Source organism: Oryctolagus cuniculus, chromosome 1 (assembly GCF_051225735.1).
Source record: "Oryctolagus cuniculus isolate XC-2025 breed Fujian yellow rabbit chromosome 1, ASM5122573v1, whole genome shotgun sequence".
Taxonomy (NCBI): Eukaryota; Metazoa; Chordata; class Mammalia; order Lagomorpha; family Leporidae; genus Oryctolagus; species Oryctolagus cuniculus.
This window is the reverse complement of record NC_142867.1, coordinates 214,382,583-214,409,862: the sequence shown is the minus strand read 5'-3', so window position 1 is coordinate 214,409,862 and position 27,280 is coordinate 214,382,583. Positions and strand designations below refer to the sequence as shown.

At 39.4% G+C, this 27,280-nt stretch overlaps 1 protein-coding gene across 1 annotated transcript in view; it reads left to right on the top strand.

Moving 5' to 3' along the window:
• Positions 1–27,280, top strand: part of SVEP1 (sushi, von Willebrand factor type A, EGF and pentraxin domain containing 1) — a 210,656-nt gene that overhangs the window by 18,639 nt on the left and 164,737 nt on the right. Inside the window, exon 2 of the mRNA XM_002708072.6 lies at positions 25,361–25,616. Within this exon, the coding sequence (XP_002708118.4) occupies positions 25,361–25,616 (256 nt within the window). The remainder of the gene's footprint in view (positions 1–25,360; positions 25,617–27,280) is intronic.

Genomic DNA, 27,280 nt, shown 5'->3' with positions numbered 1-27,280 from the left:
TGTATATAAGCATTACTGCAATCATTCATTGATAATTTAAATACATATACAGTTTGAATATTCCTTAATCAAAATGCTTCAGACTAAAAGTGTTTAGATTTCAGATTTTTTTGGATTTGGAAATATTTGCATGTATATCATGAGATAAGGTGGCGATGAACCCAAGCCAAAGCACAAAGTTCATTTGTGTTTCATAAACATTTTACGCACACAGCCAAAAGATAATTTCTTGCAATGTTTTAAATAATTTGTTCATTAAGCAAAGTTTTGTTGTGAGGAATTCTACATTTTTGGTATCATGTAGGTGCTTAAAAAATTTGAACCACTCTAGATTTTGAGTTTTCATATTAGGGATGTTTAATCTATAACAGATTTTAAAATTATGAATAAAACTTAACCATAAGTCATTGGTGGTTTAATTTCAGTTTTTTTTATTTAACTTTCATTTAGCAAATATAAATTTCCAAAGTACAGCTTATGGATTACAATGGCTCACCCCCCCATAACTTCCCTCCTGCCCATGACCCTCCCAACTCCCGCCTGCTCCTTCTCCCATTAAATTCATATCAAGATTCATTTTTAATTATCTTAATATACAGAAGATCAATTTAGTATATATTAAGTAAAGATTTCAACAGTTTGCTCCCACATAGAACATAAAGTGGGCCGGCGCCGCGGCTCACTAGGCTAATCCTCTGCCTAGCGGCGCCGGCACACCGGGTTCTAGTCCCGGTCGGGGCGCCGGATTCTGTCCCGGTTGCCCCTCTTCCAGGCCAGCCCTCTGCTGTGGCCAGGGAGTGCAGTGGAGGATGGCCCAGGTGCTTGGGCCCTGCACCCCATGGGAGACCAGGAAAAGCACCTGGCTCCTGGCTCCTGCCATCGGATCAGCGTTGTGCGCCGGCCGCAGTGCGCCGGCCGCGGCGGCCATTGGAGGGTGAACCAACGGCAAAGGAAGACCTTTCTCCCTGTCTCTCTCACTGTCCACTCTGCCTGTCAAAAAAATAAAAAAAATAAAAAAATAAAAATAAAAATAAAAAAAATAAAAAAAAGAACATAAAGTGTAAAATACTGTTTGAGTATAGTTATAGCATTAATTCACATTGAACAACACATTAAGGACAGAGATCCTACATGAGGAGTAAGTGCACAGTGACTCCTGTTGTTGACTTAACAAATTGACACTCTTGTTTATGGCATCAGTAATCACCCTAGGCTCTTGTCATGAGTTGCCAAGGCGATGGAAGCCTTTTGAGTTTGCCGACTCTGATCTTTTTTAGACAAGGTCATAGTAAAAGTGGAGGTTTACTCCTCCCTTCAGAGAAAGATACCTCCTTCTTTGATGGCCCGTTCTTTCTGCTGGGATCTCACTCACAGAGATCTTTCATTTAGGTCATTTTTTTTGCCAGAGTGTCTTGGCTTTGAATGCCTAAAATGCTCTCATGGGCTCTTCAGCCAGATCCAAATGCCTTAAGGGCTGATTCTGAGGCCAGAGTGCTATTTAGGACATCTGCCCTTCTATGAGTCCGCTGTGTATCCCGCTTCCCATGTTGGATTGTTCTCTCCATTTTTTATTCTATCAGTTAGTATTAGCAGACACTAGTCTTGTTTATGTGATTCCTTTGTGTCGCTCCCCCACTCGCGGAGGAACAACACTAGACCCTGCGCTGTTCTTTCTGCCCGGCTCTTCCCGGGTTAGCTGCTGGTCCCTCACTCGCGGAGGAACGACACCGTCCCGGGTTGGCTGCCGGCCCCTCCACCTCCGTGGAGGGGCGGCACCCCCCGCCGCTTTCCCCGCTTCTGCGGAGGAGTGGCACACCGCCGGCTGGCTCTCTTGGGGGCTGCTCAGATGTTCCTCAGGTGTTCCTCAGATGTTCCTGGTGCATGTTGTCTCTCTCCTCCTTTACAGTCCTCTTCCACCAATCCCAACTCTGCTACCCACACGCCGAGCACGCTGCTCTCCTCCAATCAGGAGCAGGATCAGCTCCTGCAGCTTATCAAACTGATGAGGCAGCTGCGTAGAGGTTGTTTGGTCTCTCTCTCAGCGCCATATTGTGGGAGATCAGATGCATAGAATTAGTCCTAGTTCCAGTAATTTAGGGTAGTCTCAGTTGCTCCCCACAGTTCCCCCTTTCTATTTTTTGGCGTTGATACGCTCCTGTCTTTGGTGCCCCGCAGTGCACACTCTGCTCTGCTTGCTAGAGTTGCCCACAGGTGCTTACAGCCCTACCAATCAGGCAAACCGAATCCGGGTCCTCTCATCGCCATGTTGTGGGGAGGCTTTTAGGCGCTGATGCATGCCTGTGTTCGGTGCCCTGCGGCGGATACGCTGCTAGCCGCCCGCAGGTGCTTATCACCTTACTAATCAGGCAGACCAAATCCAAGCCCTCTCATTGCCATATTGTGGGGAGGCTTTTATTGGCGTTGATACGTGCCTATCTTCGGTGACCCGCAGTGCATACGCTGCTAGCTGCCCGCAGGTGCCTTACTAATCAGGCAGACTGAATCCGAGCCTTCTCATCATCGCCGTGTTGTGGGGAGGCCTTATTTTTCTCTATTTCTCTATCTCCGGGCATTCCTCTCTCTCCTATTTTACTTCTATCTGCCAGCATTCCTATTTCTCTCATTTTACTTCTATACTTCTGTTTCTCTTATCCCCGCGGCTTCCCGGCGCCCACCCTGAGGCGGCTTCCTGGCGCCCCACACCGCAGCAGCTTCCCAGCTCTGCACGTCTTCAGCCCGCACTTCTCTTATTTGCGCGGCTTCCCGGCTTCGCGCGCTCCTCGGTCTCCGCGCCTTTTTGCGCCTGCCCCATGGCCTCCGCGCTATCCCCGCGTTTTCCTATCTACTCGCGCCCCGTGCGCTCTCTCCGCTCTTGCCCCGCGCGCTTTTTCTGCACGCAGCGGCTTCCGCGAATCACAGCCTAGCTCACGTTTCCGCTACCGGTTTAGTTTTCAGTCTAAGTTCCCGGGCTAACCTGACGAATTCAAACCTAGCTTACATCTCCGCTTTTTGGTTTGGCTTCCCGTCTTTTGCTCCCCGGGCTAATCTGACGAACGCCAACCTAGCTTACATCTCCGCTTTTGGTTTAGTTTTTTCGCCTTTTGCTCCCCGGGCTAACCTGACGAATTCCAACCTAGCTTACGTCTCCGCTTCGGCCTACCCCCACGGCTTCATTTTCCCTAGCTTATATTTTTCTCTACCCGGTATTTTTCCTAACTTTCTTCCAACAATATTTCTCTCTCATTTCTCCTAGCTTCTCCCCACAGTCCGTATCTGAGTCTGTTTCTTCTAGCTTTCAACCTTAGATTTCTCCTAGCTTCTCCGCGCAGTCTGTATCTGAGTCTATGTTTCTTCTAGCTTTCACTTTCGCTTTCAACCTTAGATTTCTCCTAGCTTCTCCCCGCAGTCCATATCTGAGTCTATGCCTAGGCTTTCACTAGCTTCTTCCGGCACCTTTTCCGTCCGGCTTTTCCCTAGGCTCTTCTCTAGTCTCTCTCGGTATTTTCCCGCTTTTTACCTCCTAGGTTTAATATCCGAGTCATGGCACCATTATGTCGCTCCCCCACTCACTGAAGAACGACACTAGACCCTGCGCTGTTCTTTCTGCCCAGCTCTTCCCGGGTTAGCTGCCGGTCCCTCACTCGTGGCGGAATGACACTGTCCTGGGTTAGCTGCCGGCCCCTCCACCTCCGTGGAGGGGCGGCACCCCCCACCGCTTTCCCCGCTTCCGCGGAGGAGTGGCACACTGCCGGCTGGCTCTCTTGGGGGCTGCTCAGATGTTCCTCAGGTGTTCCTCAGATGTTCCTGGTGCATGTTGTCTCTCTCCTCCTTTATAGTCCTCTTCCACCAATCCCAACTCTGCTACCCACACGCCGAGCACGCTGCTCTCCTCCAATCAGGAGCAGGATCAGCTCCTGCAGCTTATCAAACTGATGAGGCAGCTGCGTAGAGGTTGTTTGGTCTCTCTCTCAGCGCCATATTGTGGGAGATCAGATGCATAGAATTAGTCCTAGTTCCAGTAATTTAGGGTAGTCTCAGTTGCTCCCCACACTTTGACTCTTAGTCCTATCAGTATGATCAATTGTGAACTGAAATTGATCACTTTGACTAGTGAGATGGCATTGGTACATGCCACCTTGATGGGATTGTATTGGAATCCCCTGGTATGTTTCTAACTACCATTTGGGGCAAGTCAGCTTGAGCATTTCCCAAATTGTACATCTCCTCCCTCTCTTATTCTCACAACAGAAATCACTTTTCAGTTAAATTTAAACACCTAAGAATAATTGTGTGTTAATTACAGAGTTAAACCAATAGTATTAAGTAGAACAAAAAAATACTAAAAGTGATAAAGTATTAAGTTGTACATCAACAGTCAGGACAAGGGCCGATCAAGTCACTCTCATAGTGTCCATTTTATTTCAACAGGTTTCCTTTTTGGCGCTTGGTTAGTTGTCACCAGTCAGGGAGAACATATGATATTTGTCCCTTTGGGACTGGCTATTTCACTCAGCATGATGCATTTCAGATTCCTCCATCTTCTTGCAAATGACCGGATTTCATTGTTTTTGACTGCTATATAGTATTCTATAGAGTACATGTCCCATAATTTCTTTATCCGTCTACTGTTGGTGGGCATTTGGGTTGATTCCAGGTCTTAGCTATTGTGAATTGAGCTGCAATAAACATTAAGGTGCAGACAGCTTTTTTGTTTGCCAATTTAATTTCCTTTGGGTAGATTCCAAGTAGTGGGATGGCTGGGTTGTATGGTAGGGTTATATTCAGGTTTCTGAGGAATCTCCAGACTGACTTCCATAGTGGCTTAACCAGTTTGCATTCCCACCAACAGTGGGTTAGTGTCCCTTTTTCCCCACATCCTCTCCAGCATCTGTTGTTGGTAGATTTCTGAATGTGAGCCATTCTGACCAGGGTGAGGTGAAACCTCATTGTGGTTTTGATTTGCATTTCCCTGATTGCTAGTGATCCTGCACATTTTTTCATGTGTCTGTTGGGCATTTGGATTTCTTCTTTTAAAAATATCTATTGAGGTCCTTGGCCCATCTCTTGAGTGAGTTGTTTGTTTTGTTGTAATTTCAGGGTTTTTTTTAAAGGTATGCAACACAGAATGTTTTGCTCCATAATGATTAATTGATGTAGTCATTCAAACAAACACAAAAAAGGAAAAAAGAAAACATCCTTCCAAATCCCATTTATTTGTAATACTAATAAAATCATAAATTAAATGTGGTTTTTGATAAATTTAGGATAACTATAACAAAATGAATGCATAGTAAGTTTGTGAACTTAAAATTTTCCTCCAACCTCCACCCCTTTGATTCTCCATGTGTCCATAGATTTGATTTGAAGTATATTTGGCTTTTTGAAACATTCCAGGGTTAGATTGTTGCTTAAGCCCAAATATTTGCAATGTAACGGTTTGATTTCCTGTGCCTTTCACATATTCTAAACTCCTGCTAAACTTTTTTTTTTCATTTTATTACAACACCTGGAAGGAAGACATAATTTCTTTCCTAGTGGCTTTGAATTATAAATAACATTCTTCTGCTCTCTCAGTAATGCTAGTGTTTTTACCCTTGAATCCTCCCAACCTCTATACCATGTTTCCTGCTGTTTGGTGCTCTTTTGGAAGGATAATTTGACCTGATAAATTTTAAAACAATTTTTCTACTGGATAAGTCTAAGCATAACGCAAGAATTCTACTATTTGTGATTCACATCCTTTGTAGTTCACACCAATCCACAGCTCTTTCCATTGTAAACAACACTTACCCTCCCTCTCATTCTCAATCTCTGTCTGCCTATGGCATTACCCCTTTCTGTTTGGATTGCAAGTACCCATCCAGAGGTTGAGAAACATCATTTATACTCTTTCTTCTAGCAATTTATATTAGGGTACAAGAAGCCCTGAAAGACTACTTTTGTTTTTAAACAGTAGATACAGAATATACAGTTGAGATTGTACGCAGTGAGCTATAAAATTCTCATCAGTGCATGGAGTGAATAAAGATAATGTGTAAAGAGAAACACAGCCTACCGTGTGACCCAGAGGGAAGCATAGGAAGGCTGGAGGGAGAAGCCACGGCGATTCCTACTGACGTGCTTGTTCCTGATTCCAGTGTCTCCTGAGGCCTAGCCCTTCTCCTTGATCATGAGTTGGGAAAGCTATTCCTATGTAAATTTCCCACTTTATTTAAGCTGATTATGTGAATAGCCAGTCCTAACAGCTAAATGTGGTTAGGATAGTCTTTGTAAATTTTGATTTTAAAACTGCAATATCTTTTCAGAATCAATTTATTTTTATGGTTTCTTAATATTTAATTCAATGTTTTTGAACAATATTTAACATTTTGCCATATTTACTTCATATAAATATTATATATATACACACATACAATTATTTTGAGAGGGGTTGATGTATTAATATTCACATAATGTGAGATGCATGATAAAAATGAGGAAAGAAGGATATTTTATTATTTAAAGAGTATAATTCATTGAAGACAACATTTATACATATCTGCTTACAAAAATATATAGCATCTACATGTTAATAATTAATAATTATTAATTATTCATTTCCACAAGTGAGAGAAAATATATGGTCCTTGTCTTTCTGTGTCTGGAATATTAGTCATTCACCAAAAAAAAAAAAAAAAATGGAATCCTGACATTTGTACCAAAATGGATGGGATTAGAGGAGGTCTTTTTTATATTTATGTAAAAGGAACAAATTTCATGTATTTGATATAGCTTTAAGAGCATAATGATGGTTCCTACCCTACCCTCACTCCCTCATTCCCACCCTCCCTCCTCCTCCTTTTCTATTTTTCTTTTAAGTTTTATAATTATATACTTTCAGGTTACCTTATAATCATAAGCTTAATTCGCCACTAAATAAAGAATTCAACAAATAGTAAGTAGAAAAACCATTCTTCCTCAAAAATATGGATAAGGACTCTTATCTATCTTAGAAATTCAGAAATATAAATAAAAAATAAATATAAGGAATAATTAAATCACAAAATGTCAGGGGCAGCACTGTTGGGTAGTGGGTAAAACTGCTGCCTGCGGTGCTGGCATCCCACATGGGCACTGATTCAAGTCCTGGCTGCTCCATTTCTGATCCAGCCTTCCCTTGTGGCCAAGACTGCTCACATCCTTGGACTCCTCCACCCCCATGGGAGACCTGGAAGAAGCTTCTGGCTCTTGGCTTCAGATCGGCTCAGCTCCTGCTGTTGTGGTCTTCTGGGGAGTGAGCCAGTGGATGGAAGACCTCCCTCTCTGTCTTTGCCTCTGCCTCTCCGTATCTCTGCCTTTCAATAAATAAGTAAATCTTTTAAAAATTTCACAAAGTATCAGTTTTGCTCATATACATTACTTTTTTATACAGTATATATGAATTACCACAAATCAGGGAAAACCTATTATATTTGTCTTTTTGGGACTGACTAATTCCACTAAGCATGATAATCTCCAGTTGCATCCATTTTGTTGTGAAATACAGGATTAACTTCTTTTTTTTACAGCTGAGTAGTATTTCATCATGTATATGTATCACAGTTTCTTTATCCAGTATCAGCTGAGGGACATTGAGTTGATTCCAAATCTTAGCTATTGTAAGTTGAGCTGCTATAAATATAGGGGTACAGATAACTGTTTCATATGCTGATTTCATTTCCTTTGGGTAAATTTCCAGGAGTGGAATGGCTGAGTCATAAGATAAATATGTTTTCAGGTTTCTGAGGGATCTCCATACTGTCTTCCATAATGGTTATACTAGTTTACATTCCCAGAAACAGTGGATTAGGGTACATTTTCTCCCACATCCTTGTCAGCACTTGCTATTTTTTTTATTTTTGGGTGATCACCTTTCTAATTGGGTTGAAGTGAAACCTCATTGTGGTTCTTATTTTCATTTCCTTGGTGGCTAGTGATCCTCGGTGTCTTTTCATGTATCTACTGGCCATTTGTATTTCATCCTTTGAAAAATGCCTGTTCAAATCCTTAGCCCGTTTCTAAGTTGGATTGCTTGTTTTGTTGTTGTTAAGTTTCTTGAGCTCCTTATATATCCTGGATATTAATCCTTTATCAAATGTATCATTTGCAAATATTTTCTCCCATGCTGTTGTTTGTCTCTTTACTTTGTTGAGTGTTTCCTTTGCTGTGCAGAAACTTTTTAGCCTGATGTAATCCCATTTCTCTATTTTTGTTGTTGTTGTTCTGTCTTTTTATTTTTTAACTTTTATTTAATGAATATAAATTTCCAAAGTACAGCTCATGGAATACAATGGCTTCCCCTCCATAACTTCCCTCCCACCCACAACCCTCCCCTTTTCCACTCCCTCTCCCCTTCCATTCACATCAAGATTCATTTTCAATTCTCTTTATATACAGAAGATCAGTTTAGCATACATTAAGTAAAGATTTCAACAGTTTGCACCCACATAGAAACACAAATTGAAAAATACTGTTTGAGTACTAGTTATAGTATTAAATCACAATGTAAAGCACATTAAGGACAGAGATCCTACATGAGGAGTAAGTGCACAGTGACTCCTGTTGTTGACTTAACAAATTGACACTCTTGTTTATGGCATCAGTAATCACCCTAGGCTCTTGTCATGAGTTGCCAAGGCGATGGAAGCCTTTTGAGTTCACCGACTCTGATCATATTTAGACAAGGTCATAGTCAGAATGGAAGTTCTCTTCTCCCTTCAGAGAAAGGTATCTCCTTCTTTGATGACCTGTTCTTTCCACTGGGATCTCAATCGCAGAGATCTTTCATTTAGGTCTTTTTTTTTTTTTTTTTTTTTTTGCCACAGTGTCTTGGCTTTCCATGCCTGAAATACTCTCATGGGCTTTTCAGCCAGATCCGCATGCCTTAAGGGCTGATTCTGAGGCCAGAGTGCTGTTTAGGACATCCGCCATTCTATGAGTCTGCTGTGTATCTTGCTTCCCATGTTGGATTGTTTTCTCCCTTTTTTATTCTATCAGTTTGTATTAGCAGACACTAGTCTTGTTTATGTGATCCCTTTGGCTCTTAGTCCTATCATTATGGTCAATTGTGAACAGAAATTCATTGGTACATGCCACCTTGATGGGATTGAATTGGAATCCCCGGTATGTTTCTAACTCTACTGTTTGGGGCAAGTCAGCTTGAGCATGTCCCGAATTGCACATCTCTTCCCTCTCTTATTCCCACTCTTATATTTAACAGCAATCACTTTTCAGTTAAGTTTCAACACTTAAGAATAACTGTGTATTGATTACAGTATTCAACCAAAAGTATTAAGTAGAACAAACAAAAAAAATACTAAGAAGGATAATGTATTAAGTTGCTCATCAACAGTCAGGGCAAGGGCTGATCAAGTCACTGTTCCATTTGTCTATTTTTGCTTTTATTGCCTGTGCTTCTGTAGTCTTATGTAAAAAACCATTGCTACACCAATATCTTACAGTGCTTCCCCTGTTTTCCTCTAGTAATTTGATGGTTTCAGGTCTTAGATTTAGATCACTGATCCATTGTGAGCTAATTTTTGTAAAGGGTGTAAGTAGGGGTCTTGTTTCATACTTGCATATGCAGAGATCCAATTTTCCTAACACCATTTGTTGAAGAGACTGTCCTTTCTCCAGGGAGTGATTTTAGCTCATTTGTCATTTGTTTGTACATGTGTGGGTTAATTTCTTGGGTCTATAGTCTTCCATTGGTCAACATATCTATTCTTGTGCCACTGTTAGCCTGTTTTGATTATAACTGCCCTGTAATATGTCTTGAAACTTGGTATTGTGATGTCTCCTGCTTAAATTTATTGATTAGGATTTCTTTAGCTATTCAGGGTCTCTGGTGATTCCATATGAATTTTAGGGTAATTTTTTCCAGGTCTGAGAAGAACATCTTTGGTATTTGGTATTTTATTAGAATCACATTGAATCTGTAAATTTCTTTGAGTAGTATGGACATTTTAATGATATGCAAATATCTTTAATTCAAGGGTAACTGTTAAAAGTCTTTATAAATTTATATTTAAAACTATCAAATATTTTTGATTATTATTGATATAGTATACACATTTTTAAACTTTTATTTAGTAAATATAAATTTCCAAAGTACAGTTTATGGATTACAATGGCTTCCCCCCGTCCCCATAACTTCCCTCCCACTCACACCCTTCCCATCTCCCGCTCCCTCTCCCATTCCATTCACATCAAGATTCATTTTCAATTATCTTTATATATAGAAGATCAATTTAGTATATATTAAGTAAAGATTTCATCAGTTTGCACCCACACAGAAACACAAATTGTAAAATACTGTTTCAGTACTAGTTATAGCATTAATTCACATTGGACAACACATTAAGGACAGATCCCACATGAGAAGTAAGTACACAGTGACTCCTGTTGTTGACTTAACAAATTGACACTCTTGTTTATGGTGTCAGTAATCTCCCTAGGCTCTATTCATGAGTTTCCAAGGCTATGGAAGCCTTTTGCGTTTGCCGACTTCGATCTTATTCCGACAGGGTCATAGTCAAAGTGGAAGTTCTCTCCTCCCTTCAGAGAAAGGTACCTCCTTCTTTGATGGCCCCATTCTTTCCACTGGGATCTCACTCACAGAGATCTTTCATTTAGGTCTTCTTTTTTTTTCCAGAGTGTCTTGGCTTTCCATGCCTAAAATAGATATAGTATACACATTAATAGTTTTACACAGAGCAAGAAAGTATAACTGTTGTGATTTTGTCTCTTTTTTATGTATTTGTATGAATACATATAAAATTATATATAATATATAGTTGAATCTAAAATTTTTCTAAAATTATTTTGCCAGCATATGTTATCATGTAGACATATAATAATTGAGTTTTTATTCTTTAAAAAGATGTGTTTACTTATTTGAAAGAGTTACACAGAGAGAGAGAGACAGAGAGATAGAGGGACAGAGAGACAGATCTACCATTTGCTGATTCACTCCCCAAATTGTGGCAACCGGAATCTGGAACTCCATCCAGGCCCCCCACATGGTGGCAGGGGCCCAGGTACTTGGACCATCTTCTGCTGTTTTCCCATGTGCATTAGCAGGGAACTGGATCACAAGTGGAGCAGCCAGGACTTGAACTTTTACCCACATGAGATGCTGGCATCACAGGCAGCAGCTTAATTCCCTGTGCCACATGCCAGTCCCAAGAATAAAATTTTTAAATCTCTATTAGTGGTTAGTTGTCAATGTAAAATTTTGTAGTTAAATTCATAGTTAATTTTATAGTTATAGTACATAATTTTTTTCATGATATTTTCTTTCAATTTGATTCTTTTTGGCTGCCTGTGTTATGGCACAGGGTTAAGCTACTGCCTCCAATGCAGGCATGCTGTATGAGTGCTGGTTCAAGTTGAAGCTGCTCCACTTCTTATCTTGCTCCCTGCTCATGTGCCTAGGAAAGGAGCAGAAGATGGTGCAAGTATTTGGGCCCCTGCTACTCATGTGGGAGGCCCAGGTTAGTTCCAGACTCCTGTTGCAAACATTTGTGGAGTGAACTTGTGAATGGAAGATCTCTCTGTGTCTCTTTCTCTCCTTTTATCTCTCTGTAACTCTGCCTTTCAAATAAATAAATAAATCTTTTTTAAAAAGTTAATTCATGGGGCCAGTGTTTGAGGCTGGCTTCCCATATGTGCACCGGTTCGAGTCCCGGCTGCTCCAATGCAGCTCTCTATTAATGGCCTGGGAAAATCAGCAGAAGATGGCCCACATGTTTGGGACCCTGCCACCCATGTTGGAGACTTGGGTGAAGCTCTTGGCTCCTGGCTTCAGCCTGGCTTAGCTTTGGCCTTCACGGCCACTTGGGAAGTGAACCAGCAGATGGAAGATCTCTCTCTCTCTCTCTGCATCTCCCTCTCTTGCTGTAATTCTGACTTTCAAATAAGTAAATGAGTCTTTAAAAAATTAAAAGTTTGATTCTCTTTTATGTGAAATATGTTCACCTTGTTATTATACTTATTTCCACTTCTTGCCTCATTGGGTTGGCTAGTGTTCCTACATAGAAATGTAGGGGCATTGTTGCCTGTTCCTGAATTTAATCAGGAAGCTTCAAGAATGATTTTGGACTTGGATTTTTGTTCATTGTCTTTTTCCTATTAAGTAAGTACCCTTCTATTCTTTGCCTAATTAATTTGTAAAGTCATGAACTGATGCCCAAATACCAAATTATGTTTGTATTATGTGAGATTGTCTTTCTCTTTGTTCTGTTGTCTCCTGACGTGAGGCATATGAAGAAATTCTCTAATGTCTGCACTGTGCTAAATGCAGCTTGGTCATATTGTATTGGCATGTAACATGTCAACTGAGGTTATTTTATAAGGTTAAATGTGATAAGATTCATATTGGAGTTGAATTTGATTTTATCTTAATAATGTAAGAGTGATATGTCATTTGGCCTCTCATTTTCACTTTTTGAGTCTGTAATCCTTTCTTTTCCTGTATAGATTTTCTGTATTTCCCTGTATGTTTGCAGAATGAATGAAGTTGGTGTGATTGGAAATATTTGGTCTTTTGCATGTTTTTTCTGTTTCTTTTTACATTCTGGATTAAGTCTGTCACTCATCAGCTCCTATACACACCATTTTCCAACTAGACGTATGGTCTCTATGGGTCCATTTCAAAATGATTTGTGTACCTACTTGATAACTAAAGCATGTATGTGGGTAGAGAATCCCTGACCATCAGTCTGAGCTGAAGCTCTTTGACACTCGGTGTGATTTGGCTAGACTATCATGAGTAGCCTAAGTGTGAGTTGACCCAACATTATTTTTCTTCCTTGAGTTTCAGCTATGAAGACTGAGTTAGTACTTAAAATAAATAAAACATACTAAGTATGATTGATTTGCGATTACAATATATATAAATAGCAAAGCTCAGTTACCATAAATACTCTTTTCCAGTTATAATTTTTTTATATTTTATTTTTTAATTAATTAATTAATTAATTTATTTTTTTGACAGGCAGAGTGGACAGTGAGAGAGAGAGAGACAGAGAGAAAGGTCTTCCTTTGCCGTTGGTTCACCCTCCAATGGCCGCCGCGGCCGGCGCACCGTGCTGATCCGATGGCAGGAGCCAGGTACTTATCCTGGTCTCCCATGGGGTGCAGGGCCCAAGTTCCTGGGCCATCCTCCACTGCACTCCCGGGCCACAGCAGAGAGCTGGCCTGGAAGAGGGGCAACCGGGACAGAATCCGGCGCCCTGACTGGGACTAGAACCTGGTGTGCTGGCGCCACAAGGCGGAGGATTAGCCTAGTGAGGTGTGGCGCCGGCCTCCAGTTATAATTTTGTCATTGTTTATTTATGTTTGTTTTTATTCAATGGTTCTGTTGTGTCAACTAATGACGCAATTTGATATCCCTCTCATGGTGCCTGATGCATAACAAGCTTTGGTAAAATAGGTTTAAATATAATTTTTATAAGAATTTTCATTTCATTATAACAGAACAGGATTTACAGTAACAACAATTTTTGGCCTTGATTTTATTATTTTGTTCTGTATGTTGGACATGTCACTAGTGAAAACTTAGGCGTTTTAAATTTATTCTTTCACTCATCTATTTCATAGCTGCTTTTTGATCATTGGTGGAGAGGGAATATAAAATTCAGTCCTTGGAATATAGCCAGACATATAAGCATTAACTGTAATTATGATAGGGTTAGAATAATGGAATGTGAGTAAAGGCACTGGAGTGGGTTTATTTTATGCACTGCAGAAGAATTTGGGAAAGTTTCAAAGAGAAAATGGACTTTGATCTAAATTCTGAAGAACTAGTAAGGGACAGAGGCAGACATGTTGGGAGATAAGAAAGACTTGGCGAGAATTTCTAGGCAGAACAGACATCAGGAAAGTATCATGTCCAAAGCCACCAAATAGACTGAGTGTCACTAGAATAGAGTGAAGGAGGTGGGTTGAGGAAGTAGACAGAAGAAAAGGCCAGGGTAAGTGGTGGGGCTGGGGGTATTGAGATGGATTAGCAAAAAGACTGGTAAAGAACTTCCAACTTCACTTTGTAGACAAAAGGAAAATGCTGAAAGTGTATTTGATGTCATGTCAGAAAATGGAATTGAAGTAAGAGTTAGAGATGCTTGAACCAACTTTTGTTTTCCAATAATCCAGATTAAAGTACCTGAACCAGGACTGGGGCAGCAAGATTGCGAGGTAGGCAGGTAATTCAGAGGTGAAATCAGAGGTCTGGATTCTTACTAATGTAATTGGGCAGACAGAAGACATCATAGATCACTCCAAAATGCAGACCGTGAAAATGGGGTGGATGGTGGTGCTGCATTTGCTAAGTCTCAAAAACAGATGGAGGAATAGATGTGCTGATTTTGAGAGATCCCATGATAGATTCAGAGTTATCCACTGGGCTCTGACATTTCACCTTGGGGGTTTAAAGGATTAATTTTGTATTGACTTGGGAATTATTAGTTTAAAGGTGAAAAAGTTCTGCGCTCACATGACATTCCCTGGGGGATGATAGAGGAGAGGAGAAAGAGAAAATTCAAACACAGTTAAAACACATACACACAAAAATATAAAATAGAAATGAGTAAAAACCTCTAAATATACTAGCAGGAGAAAGCCAACATTTTGATACATGTGTTGTCAGTCATCATCATAAAAATATATACACATACATGTGGTGCATTCTCCAGATAGCTGCACACCAATACAAAGTAAAAAAATCATGTTTGATTGTCTACTTCTTAAATGTGATATTATTTAACAATATCATTGTAATGATATTATAGGATTGTACCATAATTTAGTATTCTAATTCTGGAATTTTTTATTATTGCCAATTTTTAATGAAATTATTATGATATATACTTTATTTTGATTATTTTTGGGTATATATCCATGCTTATTTCCTTAAAATATTTTTAGCTGTAAAACTGAAGCTTAAAACATGTGAAATTCTTAGGGCTTTGATCACTTTGTCAAATAGTACTCCAAATATCATCAGTCCAGGTGGGATTCTCAAAAGAAGCACTACATATTTTATAATTTTGAACCTAAGCCAAAAGTTGTCCATGTGAGACATGAAACAGATAACATTATTATTATTATTCAATTTACATTACTTTGGTGTTAGTGAAGTTAAACATTTTACATATTTTCTGAAAATAGAATTCTTTTGTTTTTCTTTTGTTCTGTGGTTTGTTGGGTCAGAACAATCATTTATGTTGCTGTTATTTTTCTTTTCCTTTAGAGACATGTACAAGTTTTTTTAAAATTTTAAGGCCATTAATACTTTATTTTTTATGTCTGATGTACTTATTTCCCAGTTTTTTCCTTGCTTTGTAATTTTGAGAGGAACCCAAAATTTTAAAAGGCATAATACTTTCTATAGTTTTGTAATCTTATTCCCTTAGCTAGAAATTTCAAAATAATTTTAAATAATAGTGAAAATACTTAGAATCACTAGTTTATTGCTTATCTAATTGTGAAATTTGGTTTTTTACAGTTGAGCTTGGTTTCTTTTATTTTTATTTATATGTATCATAAATACAACATTAGGAACATAGTGATTCTTCCCGACATACCTGCCCTCCCACCCACTCTCTCCCCCGCACCGCACTTCCTCCTCCCTCTCCTGTTTAGTCCAAGAAAGAAAAGAAACAAAAAGAAAGAAAAAAAAGAAAGAATGGAATAAAAAAAACTAAGAGAATTGTTATGGTTTCATTTGATGTTTTGGGATAATCTATCACATTAATGAGGTATATATCTATTCCTAATGTTTGTTCATTAAAAAGGGCAGAATTTAGTCTTAATGAATGCCTTGCTAGAATCTTGGATTTTTTAAAATTTGGGCAATGATTATATTTAATTGGAGTAGAAGACTAATTTTAATCTATTTTTGCATTTGAGGAATAACTCCTATCATATAAAGAGGAAAGATCCTTTTACTGTTACTTGAATTAAGTTTGGCTGTATGTAGAATTTTGTAAATTTGTGAAAAAGTTTATTCAGCAGTTTTATACACTAAAATTTATACTAAACTCCATCAGCTTCAAGTTCTGACATCTTGTCTCGCTATATACAATGTTGACTTTCATTATGTTTTGACTTTTCTAACATTATTTTCTTATCTCTTGTATACATATTTCTTTTCATCGTAGTCTGTTGTCTTTCTGTGCCTTTCAGTTCTTGTTTTCATACAGGTTTTGGCTTTTGAAATCCTAATGATGTAAACACCATTTTCTTATACTTATTTTCATCATATAGTCATGTACTTAGTTGATTTTGTATATCTTAGATTTATAGAATATTCTCATTAGATTACTCTAGATATTTTATGTTTTTTAATGCTGGGTTGATTATATATCTCTTTTGACTTATTGCACTGTCCAATATTGTAGCCACTAATCACCAGTGTCTATTAAACCTAATGTAGTTAAAATTAAATAAAATTTTTAATTCAGCTCCTCAGTTTTAACACACTCATTTCAAGTTCTGAGTACCCAGATTTGTCAAGTAGAACAGATACCATATGGGTCATCACAGAAAGTTCTATCGAACAGTTCCGATCTAGACCATTTTGTTTAGACACAGTATGTGGCTTATTTTTTTAGCCCTCTCACTAATCATTTGGGTAAGTTATGTTTGTTTTAATAATAATAATAGATGGTGAATTTTTAAAAAGATTTATTTTATTTATTTGAAAGACAGAGTTACAGAGAGAGGTAGAGACCGAGAGAGAGGTCTTCCATCCACTGGTTCACTCCCCAGATGACCGCAATGGCTGGAGCTGCACTGATCCGAAACCAGGAGCCAGGAGCTTCTTCAGGGTCTCCCACGTGGGTACAGTGGCCCAGGGACTTGGGCCATCTTCTACTGCTTTCACAGGCCACAGCAGAGAGCTGGATTGGAAGAGGAGCAGCAGGAACTACAACTGTCACTCATATGGGATGCCGGCGTTTCAGGCCAGGGCATTAACCCACTGTGCCACAGCGCTGGCCTCAAGATGGTGAATTTTAAAGCCATGTATTCCAGCATTCCTTTTATTCTATGTGTTGTTTGTTGCAAATAATGAAATTATATATTTCTTCATTAATGAGTAAGAAAAAAAGGATCAAAAAATAAATCCACAATTCTATTTGGCTTCTTTGAAAATTTTCTACTAAATAAAATTAAAATGAAAGCTAATATATAGATGAAGTATAAGAATTCACTATGAATGACAGCTACATCTTAGAAAACATTGGTTTCATGTGTTTATCTTAAGTAAATAAAATCCTGAAATGAGAATGGAAATAGAAATGGACGTAGAGACGAAGGGATCAACATTTAAACAAAATGAGATGGGATTATAACAGAAAATAAAGTGACACTGCATAAACCCAAAATGATGATATAGAAGAAAAGCTTGAGATATTCCCACCAAGTGCAAAAAGAAGGAGGATGAAATAAAAAAATTTAAAAGGCTGGAATATGTGAAGAAGTCTGGAAAACGATGAATCAAAGCGAGAATAACTTATCTTCCCATAGATAATATTCAAAAATATAAAGCAATAAGCATCCTTTGAAATGAAAATAGCTGAGCATTTAAAATAAAAATATTAATTAAAGAATCTTGGTGAAATTTTAGAATTTGAAGGGCAGGGAAAGTATCCTATGTAGTTTATGATTCCTTGTTTGTACTTGATGTTTTCTAACAAGAAAGAGTGTAGAAAACAGGTTGAAACACTGGCCTCATATACTAATTTCTCCTGGGAGAAGAGAAGTCACTAAAGGTATTATTAGTTCATGATATCAAGTTCTTTCAAGGAAAGAATGCTAGTTAGGATCTTCAGTCAAGGCTGGTCACAATGGAAATCTGCAGCAAAGGTTGTGTTGAGTGGATATTATAATTGTGTGTAGTTTAATTAATGGAGCTCTAGAGCAAATTTTGTTCCTAGCCCAGATTTGTTGTGAGCTCTCTTTTTCTTCCAAGACCATTTTTCAGAAGAATTCTCTTGTGGCCTGACTTAGGATGGGGAAGGGGCGGGAAGGGGGGAGGTGCAATCTTGTGTAATGGTGATGGATCTCCGGTGTTAGAACGATGTTACACAACCCTGCATTTTTATCATTCTAATGACTATTGCTGGACAAGGGAAGCTTACTTCCCTGCCAGATATTTATACAAGCTAATCAGAGGCTTGATACAATACAGATGGTGATAACCTTTTGCCATCCAAAGTTCATGTTGAGTTTTGTTGAGTTTTTCTTTGGCAGCAAAGGGTTTGCCTCATTCAATATTCTAAACCAAAAAATTCTTTCTGAAATGCCTCACAAAGGGTAGCAGATGATGTAAACTATTTCAGGAACACTAAAAAGAAAATCCAGTGCCAGGCTTCTAGCACATTCCACAAGCATTACCACAGATCTCTCTTACTTCTTAAATTTTGGTATGAAAAATGTTTTTATTATGATTTTATTCAAGTACAATGAAGCACAAAGACTAGGGGGTAGGGGATAAATTATTTTCAGTAAATCATTCACCCCTCCTCTCTCTGTAAATAGCATTCCAAACCCAGGTCTTGTGTAATTCTTTGCTTGGACTATGCGTCCTGCTATTCTCCTTGCTATTTTAAGCTTAATATATTGTCTTGTCAACAGATATAAGGGTTCCTGTAAATACTCACCAGATCTCTGCAAAAATAGAAGACAAGTAGAATCATAGCTTAAAGTGTTTTGTGTGTAATAAGTAGTAAAGCAAGAAATCTCTTCGAGGTCCTACCCTGGCTGTGAAGGAATGTTATTGACATGAGCTAAGTTTTTTTTAAAAGATTTATTTTATTTATTTGAAAGAGTTACAGAGAGAGGTAGAGACAGAGAGAGAGGTCTTCCATCCACTGGTTCACTCCCCAGATGGCCACAATGGCCAGAGCTGCACCAATCCAAAGCCAGGAGCCAGGAGCTTCTTCCAGTCTCCCACATGGGTGCAGGGGCCAAGGACTTGGGCATTCTTCTACTGCTTTCCCAGGCCATAGCAGAGAGCTGGCTCAGAAGAGGAGCAGCTGGGACTAGAACCGGTGCCCATAAGGGATGCCGGTGCTTCAGGCCAGGGCTTTAACCTGCTGTACCACAGCACCAGCCCCATGAGCTAAGTTTAATATCACACAATAGCATTTGTTTGTGTCAGAGGGACAACAAAGGCACAAAAAAGAATGCTTTATCTTTTTCATGTGAAATATATCCATTCACACTCATATTCCTACTACTCACACAAGATCAACTCAAGTAATCGTCTTTAGAGTATCCTAGAATTTATCTATCCAACTCATTCATTCATGCATCAATATTTATGAGGACTCACTCTGTACCAGGCACTATCAAGATTATCATACTGTGGGGCCGGTGCTGTGGTGCAGCGGGTTAATGCCCTGGCCTAAAGTGCCGGCATCCCATATGGGCACCAGTTCAAGACCCACTTCCGATCCAGCTCTCTCCTATGGCCTGGGAAAGCAGTACAAGATGGCCCAAGTGCTTGGGCCCCTGCACCTGCATGGGAGACCTGGAAGAAGCTCCTGGCTCCTAGCTTCAGATCGGCACAGCTCCAGCCGTTGCAGCCATTTGGGGAGTGAACCATTGGATGGAAGATCTCTCTCTCTCTCTCTCTTTCTGCCTCTCCTCTCTCTATGTAACCTTGACTTTCAAATAAATAAATAAATAAATAAATCTTTTTTTTTAAAAAAGGATCCATGTATTGGCACTTTAAGCCAAGGTACTTCAGTATATATAAAAAAAAGAATATCATACTGCAAACAATAAGTTACTTTTTTCTCCCTTCTCCTTCCTTCCATCAAAATGCTGTTTTAGGGTTTTGCTTGCTGTTAAGTGCCATGACCTTGTAGAAGAGACAGTAATCAAAATTACTGCAGGCATCAGGGGATTGTCCATGCAGGCCAGCTCATAGCTTTAGAGAGGGAGCATGGGAAAGTCGATTACCCAGTAACACATGAGGATGATATAAACACATTGTGCTGCCCTTTGAATATGGAAAAGCATAACTGTAAGACAAATTAAATACAGTCTCATTTCATGTCATTCATAGCAGGTTGTTTATTGGTCTTTCTCCTAGAGGTAGTATTGAACAATAACAACAACAAAAAGGTATGTGTATAGTTCTGTCAGTAATTTTTATATATAAATTTTTATATATAATACACACGTGTGTATTATACTTCATTCAATTAAATACATTCCAGTTATTTTTTTACTGATACTCAAATTGCTCTTTATTTGACCAGAGGGAGCTTCAGTTTTGGCTTGGCCTTCATAATCTTTAACAGCTCTCTGTCATGAGAGGAGGGTCCAAGCTCATGTTGTACATTCCTTGCTCCAGACTAGATGTCAGTCATTTCTGCAAGAATCCCTGGTTCCCTTGAGTGAGGGACGGCACTTGGAGACTACGGTCAGGACTTTACAGATGCTGAATTTCCTGGGGGCTGATCCTGTGTGTGTGTGTGTGTGTGTGTGAGAGAGAGAGAGAGAGAGAGAGAGAGATGCATGCATGCATGCATGCCAGTCAGTTTATCTTTGGGATTCCTAGAAGTAGAAAGTAGAATTACTTGATCAGATGGTTACACAGAAGAATTTTAGTGAAGAATTTAATAAGCATCTCTGGCTCGCTCTCTCTCACTGTCCACTCTGCCTGTCCAAAAAAAAAAAAAATAATAATTTAATAAGTAGACTCTCAAGCTCAATCAAAAAAGGAATTTTTTATGTTAACCATCAACATATAGAAAGAGTGAAAAGATGATAGGCTTTCCCTAAAACCTGTGAAAACATACTTTAACGAGATAGCAGCCCAAACAGGGTAGCAGATTAATAAATCAATAAAAAAATGGAGAAGTTGTAGCCAGGACAAGAATGGGCCTATCAATAAATGATTTGGGGAAATTATTTATTCTATTGAATAAAATAAAATCAGTCCTTCCCTCACACAAAAGACCAAAAAATATCTATCTGAATTTAAAAAATAAGAAGTAAATAAAAGTACTAAATTACTACAGACATGTATAGGAGACTATTTTACTAGGCTTCATGGGGAATTTTCTAAGGTAGCATATGGGAAGAGACAGAGATAAAGACAGCGTGGGGTTTTTGCATCATCAGCTGCAGTGTGGAATAATTACTACCCTGCGCCCATCCTTTATTGACAAATATTTATTGTGTGAGTACTGTTTGCGGAACATTGTTCTGTACTCTGCATATTGGGGAACTGCGAAGATACATGCGTTTAAGGAAGTCCCATTTGGGAAGAAGACCAGGCTTCTGTGTAAAGCTGTCCTTGCTCTTAAAAAGCTAGGCCTGTCCCCTCTGCATGCCTGTGAGCTGTGTTGCAAGAGGTTAGATAAGGGGACCTGCTACCTTCCGTCCCTAGCCTTCATCTCTGCTCCCTCTAATACTGGGGATGGCAGAGTTCCAAAAGATGTTCTCTACTGTCCAAGATTTCATAAGGTTGTATCAGGAAGACAAGATATGCATGTAAAGATAAAGTATTTTAACATCTGCAGCTTGAAATTTTTAAAAAAATGCTCTATAATATTGAATGTAATTTCCTTTTGAGGCCCCAGTCAACCTGATGACAGAAAGTTCCAAGCAAACTCAAAATCAGAAGTATTGCATGCACTTTGCTTATCAAAACTGAGTTACATTCAGGAATCTTCCACTTCTGTTTCTCCATGTAGTTGAGTCTAAGCTCTGTGGCTTATGCAAAGCTGCAGCAAAGGAGCTATGTTCACCTCTCAGCTCTGACTTTCTGTATTTCCATTCTCTGAAATGTTCAGTTGTGTCGTCAGTGGCCGTGATGGAATGATGGTCCCCACTGGTCATCAGCATGTTTTCTGTTCAGTTTCACCTTCATCCTTGAGCTCTCCTCTTGGGGCTTCCATGATCTCTTCATATTAATATTGCTCAAGAAAGACACATCTCTATGTGGCTTTGGACTCACATGGTCTATGAGGTCACCTACTAGTACACCCTTACTGTTGTAAGACCGTTAATATGATAGGAGTCTTTTATAAAATGGAGAGGCTGGTTTACTTTTCAAACACCTACAATGGCCAAGACTGGCTGAGCTGTGGCCAGTGCTCTGGCATAGCAGTTAAACAAACCTGCCACCTGTGGTGCCGGCATCCCATATATGTGCTGGTTCAAATCCTAGCTGTTCCACTTCCGATCCAGGTCCCTGCTGATGTGCCTGGGAGAGTGGTGGAAGATGGCCCAAGTCCTTGGGCCCCTGCACCCACATGGGAGACCTGGCTCCTGGCTTTGGATCGGCCCATTTCTGGCCATTTGGAGAGTGAACTAGCAGATGGAAGATCTCTCCCTCTCTTTCTGCCTCTGCCTCTCTGTAACTCTGCCTTTCAAATAAATAAAAATAAATCTTTAAGAAAAAGAAGAAAAAAAGATTGGGCTGAGCTGAAGTTGGGGACAGCTCACTCAAGATTGCCCATGTGGGTGGCAGGGACCCAATTATTTGAGCTATCATTGCTGCCTCCATCAGCAGGAAGCTGTAATCAGGAGACAGTGGCAGGAACTGAAACTCAGTACTGTGCTGTGGAGCATGAGTGTTGGAACTGGCATCTTAGCTGCTATGGTAAAGGGCCATCCCTGGAAGAGTCTTAGTGTTGCATTGACTTTCTCTCCTGTGCCTCTGCCAGAGTGAGGAAGACTCATCACATCCTGTCTCCTTTAACACCCATATATTGTATTTCAGAGTCTCTTATTGTCACCAAGGGCATGTCTGTGGAACTTGCCACTATTCCCAAAATCCAAATGGAAGAAGGCCTATGGATCCCTCTCCCTAAAGAGATGTGTGTCACTCATCTCTTTTGTGACTGAGTGGAGGTGTGGAGCGTCTCACAGCTATACCCAAACTCTTGTTCTCTCCTTCTTCCTCTCCTCAGAGGTTCTTTTCCTGCCTGGAGCATAGAAAAATCTCACACTTACCAATCATTCATCCCAAAGTTCCTGTCCGTCATCAAGAGGGAAGCTTTCTAAACTTGAAGAGCCAGGAATTTTGAGACTGTTCATTGGGCCACTTTTTTTATGTATTTGGGGAACATCTTGGTTAGCATTTACATGATATTCTGCTACACAGTCAGCCCTTCATTCCTGTCTTCAGCGTGGTCCCATCTGCACTATATTCCTTCATGTCACGTGGCTTCTGAGAAAGACTGAATTTCCAGATATTCTCAAGAGTCCTTTTTACTTTAATTTCCTTTAAATTCAAGTTTAACAGCTTCAGCTTTAGCTTGCAAATACTAACAACATTTATATAAGGATTACTGAGTTATAATTAATATCAGTTGATTACTTACTAATAGAGTTTGCTTTCTATAAGCACAAATCTTACAATCTGAGATAATCTGGATCTTATAATGAGTCTACTCCCTAAAATGAATTGAGACCGGCGCTGTGGCTCAATAGGCTAATCCTCCGCCTTGCGGCGCTGGCACACCAGGTTCTAGTCCCGGTCGGGGCACTGGATTCTGTCCCGGTTGCCCTTCTTCCAGGCCAGCTCTCTGCTGTGGCCTGGGAGTGCAGTGGAGGATGACCCAAGTGCTTGGGCCCTGCACCCCATGGGAGACCAGGAGAAGCACCTGGCTCCTGCCAGTGGATCAGCACGGTGCGCTGGCCGCAGTGCGCCGGCCGCGGTGGCCATTGGAGGGTGAACCAATGGCAAAGGAAGACCTTTCTTTCTGTCTCTCTCTCTCTCACTGTCCACTCTGCCTGTCAAAAATAAATAAATAAATAAATAAATAAATAAATAAAGTGAATTGAGTCAGATTTATTTTTAAAGCCATCATATTGCCTTTTCATTTTAACAAAATATGACACAGTTGTCACTCTTCCAGCCTACCTTCTGAAAAACATGGAGTGTTTCTTGAATTATTGGATTCCTTATAAGGATTTGCCAGAAAATATGGATTCCTTATAAGAATTTTCCAGAAAACATATCCTGGTTCTTCTTTACCTTTTCTACCCATTTCTAATGAAAAACAACAATAGCAAATATTATGATGCTAGATTTGCCACAGGAGTGCTGGTGCCTTTTCAGGTTGCTGTTAAAAAAACATCATTAGAAGTAAATAGAATGACTTTTTAAAGTTTTCATTTTTTTCTTCTATCTGTAGGGATACACTAGCATATCAGATTTTTAAAACAGAATTCACTTGTCCTACAATAATAAAGCCCAAGTGTCAGATTTAGTGAATCAATATTTTCTCATGAAGATTGGACTCCACTAAAATCATCAGATTTTGTGCTAATACTGGGTGGTCTGAAAAAGATGAAAAATTGAATCAAGTCTACATTTTTGGAGAAGCAGTGGAAAAACAAATATAGAAAGCAGGTCAGCCATTACCAACTCTGGGAAAGATAAATCCTGCTGTGTTCCAGTTAGGTGTTTACTGTATGATCATGTGGTGGTTTGAATAGATTGACAGACATAGATCCTCATAGATAGATAGTAGATACTTTTGAAAGTAGATACATAAGACTCAGATTTGTTCCGTATTTTGAGATCCTCAGAATGAATAAAATAGAATTTGAAGCAATTTGTGGTGCAGCAATTAAGATTCCTTATAAGAATTTGCCAGAAAACACATCCTGGTTCTTCTTTACCTTTTCTACCCATTTCTAATGGGTATACCTTGAGATACCTGCATCCCATATGAGAGCATCTGATATCAAAGTCCAGTTCTATTCCTGATTCCAGTTTCCTGCTAATTCACACCCTGGGAGGCAGCAGTGATGGCTCAAATAGTTGGGTCCCTGACACACGTATGGGAAACTAGACTAAGTTCATAGTTCTTATCTTCTGGCTCAGCCCTGGATGTTGCGGGAATTTGAGGAGTGAACCAGCTGATGGGAGTTTTCCCTGTTTCTGACTCTGTATCTCTGTTTCTTTCTCTCTCTCTCTCTCTGACTCTGTCTGTCTCTCTCCATCTATCTATGTATGCCTTTCAAATCAATAAAATAATTTAATGATGAGTGAAATTATTAATTAAAAACTCACTCCATTAATATTTGTTACCCTTCATTAGCAAGCTTCATATTGACATGATGACGATGACACCAACAATGACAATGGATTTTAAATGCAGTTGAGGCTTCTTGTGGTTTAGTGAGAAGACTTTCGCAGGCTCTCTGATGTGCCTGTTTCTGTTTTACTTTCACTAATCAGTGCTCCTTTTCCCATTCCTGTGGAATGCTACTGATCTCATGAGTTCTCTCTTACACAAGAAGAGAAGTACGTAGTAGGAAAATACAACACAAACTCACTCTGACTTTCCTTATTTCTTCACAGCAAATTCTTCGCCATTCTAGAGAAAACTCAACAAAAGTTATATTTCTCATTACTGATGGATATTCCAATGGAGGAGATCCCAGACCCATTGCAGCATCACTGCGAGATTTTGGAGTGGAGATCTTCACTTTTGGCATATGGCAAGGGAATATTCGAGAACTGAATGACATGGCTTCCACCCCAAAGGAGGAGCACTGTTACCTGCTCCACAGTTTTGAAGAATTTGAGGCTTTAGCTCGTCGGGCACTTCATGAAGGTAACAAACCTATTGACATAACAAAGATACCTTTCGATGGTGTCTCCTCTCCTTCACTGCTTGAAACCCACTGATGAGTAGCGTCAGACTCTCACAACGTCTTCGTTGAGCATGATACCCACATGTCTTCAGTATCATAAAATTTGCTGAACCTCATAGAGATGACATTCTGACCTTGCACTGAGAGTATTTGTTTTGTCTTGCTTCTTAACTGTTGTGATGTGTTTTCACTAAAATATCCATATGCACCCACCTAGAACCGTGAGAATCATGGAATGAATTTAGGTGTGTTTGGAGACCACACACAGAGTGGGAAGCTTTGACTTAGATCTCATTTACAGTTGTCTGCATAGATGAGATAAACATTCAGAAACATGCAAAGTGAATCTAAGCAGAATGTTTCCAGAAATGCACAAGAAGATATAGGGCAATAAATACTTAACACACCCTTCTTGACCTAACAATTTGAAGATAAATAGGCTTATAAAGAAGCTTAAAAGCATTAACCTAAAAGGAAAGAAAATCAACAAATGCATCCAAGTTCTTTGTGCATTACTTGCAAAGATGTTTAGTTGCATAATTTAAGTGAACTTCCCGTCACGATATGAGCATGTGTCTTGGTCAGCCAAGAGAAGAAATTACAGAATGAGAGGAAATCAGACCAAGGTGATATGGTGAAACAAGCTTGGTTCTTACAAATACCCATGTGAGAGATTCTGTTGGAGGGGAAATCATAGCAGCACAAAGCTCCAAGCAATGAGTGAAGTTCATGATAAGTGGGTTAGCTCTACTGTAGTCCCAAGACAAGAGTTTAGAGGAAGATGTCAGGCTGTAGCTATGGAGACAGCGAACAGGATTTACCTCTCTCAGGGATGATGTTGGCAAAAGTTTTGGAGGTTAGGAACCTACTGCAATGGGTAGGGATTCAAGGTAGGGCTCGGAAGCAGCAAGAAAATGAGACTGGAAAATAAAGCAACTTAGATTACAGTTCTGGGTTGAATGAAATTTAGATTTTAAGAGACAAGCCTGAAAAATCCAGAATGCTTGAATTTTGTTATCCATAAACTGAGTGGTTTTTGATAAGTTATCTGTCTTTTGCACTCTTTAGGGTTCTTGTTAATAGAATGGAAAACAAGAATGGTATTTATTTCATAGGATTGTTATAAGGATTAAAAGGTACTGTTCTCATAAAGTGATTGGAGACTTACTGATGGCTTATTGTTGTAAACCCTCCAGTTATCTGCTATTACTACTCATTAATATTAATTGTTTATATTATTAGTTACCTTATTCAGTTTATTTAAGAGTTATTAGTATCGCTTTCCTCTCCTTTCAAGATGGAGAGTATCATATTATATAAAACATAGGTTTTTTCAGAAGGATTAAATAAAATAATTAGTTTTCCCTTAGTATCCAATTCATGCCAGAAGTTTAGCGACTATGACTACATCCCTTTCTTTTCTCCAGGGAAGAGATATATTAAGTGGGAAGACAAGGTAGTTGGCAGGTGGGGATAATGGGTACTACTAATGGGATTATGGACTTATGAGGGTTATCAGCATTCTTCTATCCTATAGAATTGAAGCATTCTGCTCTAATGTGAGTTGAACTAGAAACTACTAGATATGACAGAGATTTTAAGGAAAGGATTTTGTTTGCTTTCA